The 2,979-nt window shown below is 42.3% G+C and overlaps 1 protein-coding gene across 1 annotated transcript; it reads left to right on the plus strand.

The window, feature by feature from the left end:
* Positions 1-1,276: 1,276 nt before the first annotated feature.
* Positions 1,277-2,204, plus strand: LOC119658600 (protein cornichon homolog 4). The gene is made up of 3 exons (XM_038066071.1): positions 1,277-1,548; positions 1,616-1,938; positions 1,998-2,204. The coding sequence occupies exons 1-3, from the start codon at positions 1,474-1,476 to the stop codon at positions 2,068-2,070; spliced, it is 471 nt and encodes a 156-aa protein (XP_037921999.1). The 5' UTR covers positions 1,277-1,473; the 3' UTR covers positions 2,071-2,204.
* Positions 2,205-2,979: the final 775 nt, after the last annotated feature.

Raw genomic sequence — 2,979 nt, forward strand, 5'->3', positions numbered from 1 at the left:
GGGTATTATTCCTTTTTGTTATCGGTGGCATTCTTCATGCTACCTTGTCCGTTCAATGGACCACGACATCTTACTTCAAATACCTCACTGCGCTGATGACATTTGTTTGCTCTCTCGCCCATTAGTGGATCTCGGCCAAATGGCTGAAGATAAACACCAACAAAACCGAAGTTCCTAGTCTAACAAGTCGTCGCACCCTCCCTATCTTCCTTAATGGGTAGAACATCGAAGACGTCGATCAAGTCATATATCTGCGGACGGTGCTAACAACGAATGAACGTCGCTCGAGGCATTAACAGCGCTAAACCAGCCTTTACTGTCTTGTCTAAAATCTGAAAAGGCAGTTATCTAAACAATATCAAGTTGAGACTGCTCTATGATGTTCTATTTGTGTTACGTGCATTATACATACACTGGTCCAAGGCTTTGTGAACACTTGTTTGTGACGTTTCATCGCCGTGTGCGCGGTACGCTGGCCCGATACTATTTCCAACGGAAAACTTGGTCGTGGCACAGGTGAGTTTCTCGTGGACGTGATTAAGGAGGCGACACTTCCATTTGTGGCTACGCTTTTCAGTGGAATTCATTCTCCCAAGATGGCCGACGAGTTCCTCGCATCAAGAGCGCTTGGCGCAGAACAGTAGAGGAGGAGTGCGGAAACCTGTGTAGGACTGATAGCGTGTACCAGCGTTTATCTACCAAGAGGTGGATGGCAATCATATAATACATATATGTATGCTACAATGTGAAAATAGCAATAAGAATATCTGAACAGTAAAACACCATAATGTCCCTGCCATACTGACTAGCTATCCACGATTCTCGACACCTGCAATACAGAAGAAGAACTTTGGCAACGTGCTCATCCCACCTCTTAACTGGCACAGCACATGGATGAAACCTTTATCATTGACGTTTTGACCGGCTTTGGTTTGTTATCATATCGTTACATCAATAACGCTTTATTGGTTATTATAGTTGTGTTAATTCTATCGTCCGTGCTGCAAGTCTTCCTACAAGTTCAGTATAGAAATGAATATTGCACGAAACGTGTTAGAATCTTCACCATTTAGAAAGTGCAGCAAATTTGATGACGTATCTCAACAGAATTATTTCCCAATGTACGTTCATTTGATGCACGGATTGTTTAGAAGTCAATTAAGGCATTAAACTGCACATTAGGACGAAAAAGGCACAACTCTCTTTTCAAGTCGGAGGATTCTTTACAGCGCATACCCGAACCATCATGAACCGATTCCACATGAACTGAACCGTTTATATGAGAGGTTCCGCGCAACCATCTTTGACAATTACCTGACGCTGCTGTGCCGAATTACAGGCAAAGTTGTTTTGATTTGTGCACACACCTGGTGGCAGACCGGAAGATGTGACGAGTTCTCGGTGATTTCATTCTACCCACGAATCCAAAAACGTAAACAATACCAAAGAATCGATGAGAGTAGAACGGTCAAGATGGTGCTAGAAGCAATCAGCTTGGGATTTGCGTTTGTTATGAGCGGCGCCGTGCTGTTCCTGCTGGTCTACTTTGTAAGCAATTGTTTATGCTCCATTTCTTTTCCGAGCCCTCCTTGTTGATCCACTTTGTTCATTTCAGATATTAACATTGTCCGATTTGGAGAGCGATTATCTGAACGCTCACGAGTGCTGCTCGAACCTGAACTTTTGGGTAGTTCCCCACTTCGGTGTACACTTGGTAGCGACTATTCTGCTCCTGCTTGGCTGGCATTGGGTGTTGTTCCTGTTCAACGCCCCAATGGTGGCCTGGCTGGGCTATGAACTATTCCGGCAGCCATCCGGGAGCTTGGGCGTTTACGATCCCGCTGAAATCCACAACCGTGGGAAGATAAAGGAGCACCTGAAGAACTGCATGATACGCATTGGATACTACTTAATCATGTTTTTTGTGTATCTTTATTGGTAAGATGATAACTACTCGATGCGTTTTCAGATTTAACAGTTGCTTGCGTTCTTTACAGTATTATATCGGCGTTACTGAAGGGAGACCCCATTCGTCGCCACGAAGAAGGAGAGTACGTTTCGCATTTGTAGGGAGGAAGGTCCCGCGCATTCTTTCTATTTATTGTACTTTTTAAATGAGTGTATTTTGTACATTGTTTGTAGGTAGAATTTTGAATTGAATTATATGTAAGGTCCGAGATTTTTGGGCGTTTGTCGAATAATAATGCATCCCTTTTAACCGTTCAAAATCTTCAAGCGCTTATGAAATTTATGGAGAAGTTATGGATAGCTTTGTTTAAAAGAAAGTCAAATCGGAACACAATACGCAAAAACCCAAATAGAAGTTTAGAGTTTGGTTGCAAATGGATAAATTTATGATTTTGAAAGGTGCGTACTCAGATGGCGGGGAAGAAAAATAAAGGATCATTAAAGAGAAGAAGAGGGCCAAAGGTTACCCGGCAATACTTGTCATTGTAACCTACTCGCAGCTCCGAGCAGTGAATAGCGACTGGGAATACATCGGTACGACACGTGATTAGAGGAGAATTAATTAACGACCAATTCAATCAAGGATAATTATTCTAAAATGTGATCTATAAAAATGAGAAGGAATTTTCAACGAAACAGAAAAATTCGTCACCCGCAAATGAATACGAATTGCCAGTCAAAATAGTGTTTGTATGCAGGCAACGATAGCCGATTTCTGTCAACAATTTTCAACCCCTTTCTACTGTTTGCGTTACATTTTTCTGGGACGATCTATTCATCGATCTTCATGAAATAGCCAGCCGCTCCCGTGTTTTAGTCAAATTTACTCATATTTAGCCCGTACGTTGACGTAGCTCTTTGTCCAGACCACCCAAGTTAATGGCACGATAGAAACACGTGTTTATGAATGCTTGAAGTTTTTGGGTAACAGTGGCGGTAACTTTCCGTGTGTTGCTCCTCATAAAAAAGGTTAATTGCCGTGGAATGATTTCAACTTGATTTTAGTACAAG

Source organism: Hermetia illucens, chromosome 1 (assembly GCF_905115235.1).
Source record: "Hermetia illucens chromosome 1, iHerIll2.2.curated.20191125, whole genome shotgun sequence".
Taxonomy (NCBI): domain Eukaryota; kingdom Metazoa; phylum Arthropoda; class Insecta; order Diptera; family Stratiomyidae; genus Hermetia; species Hermetia illucens.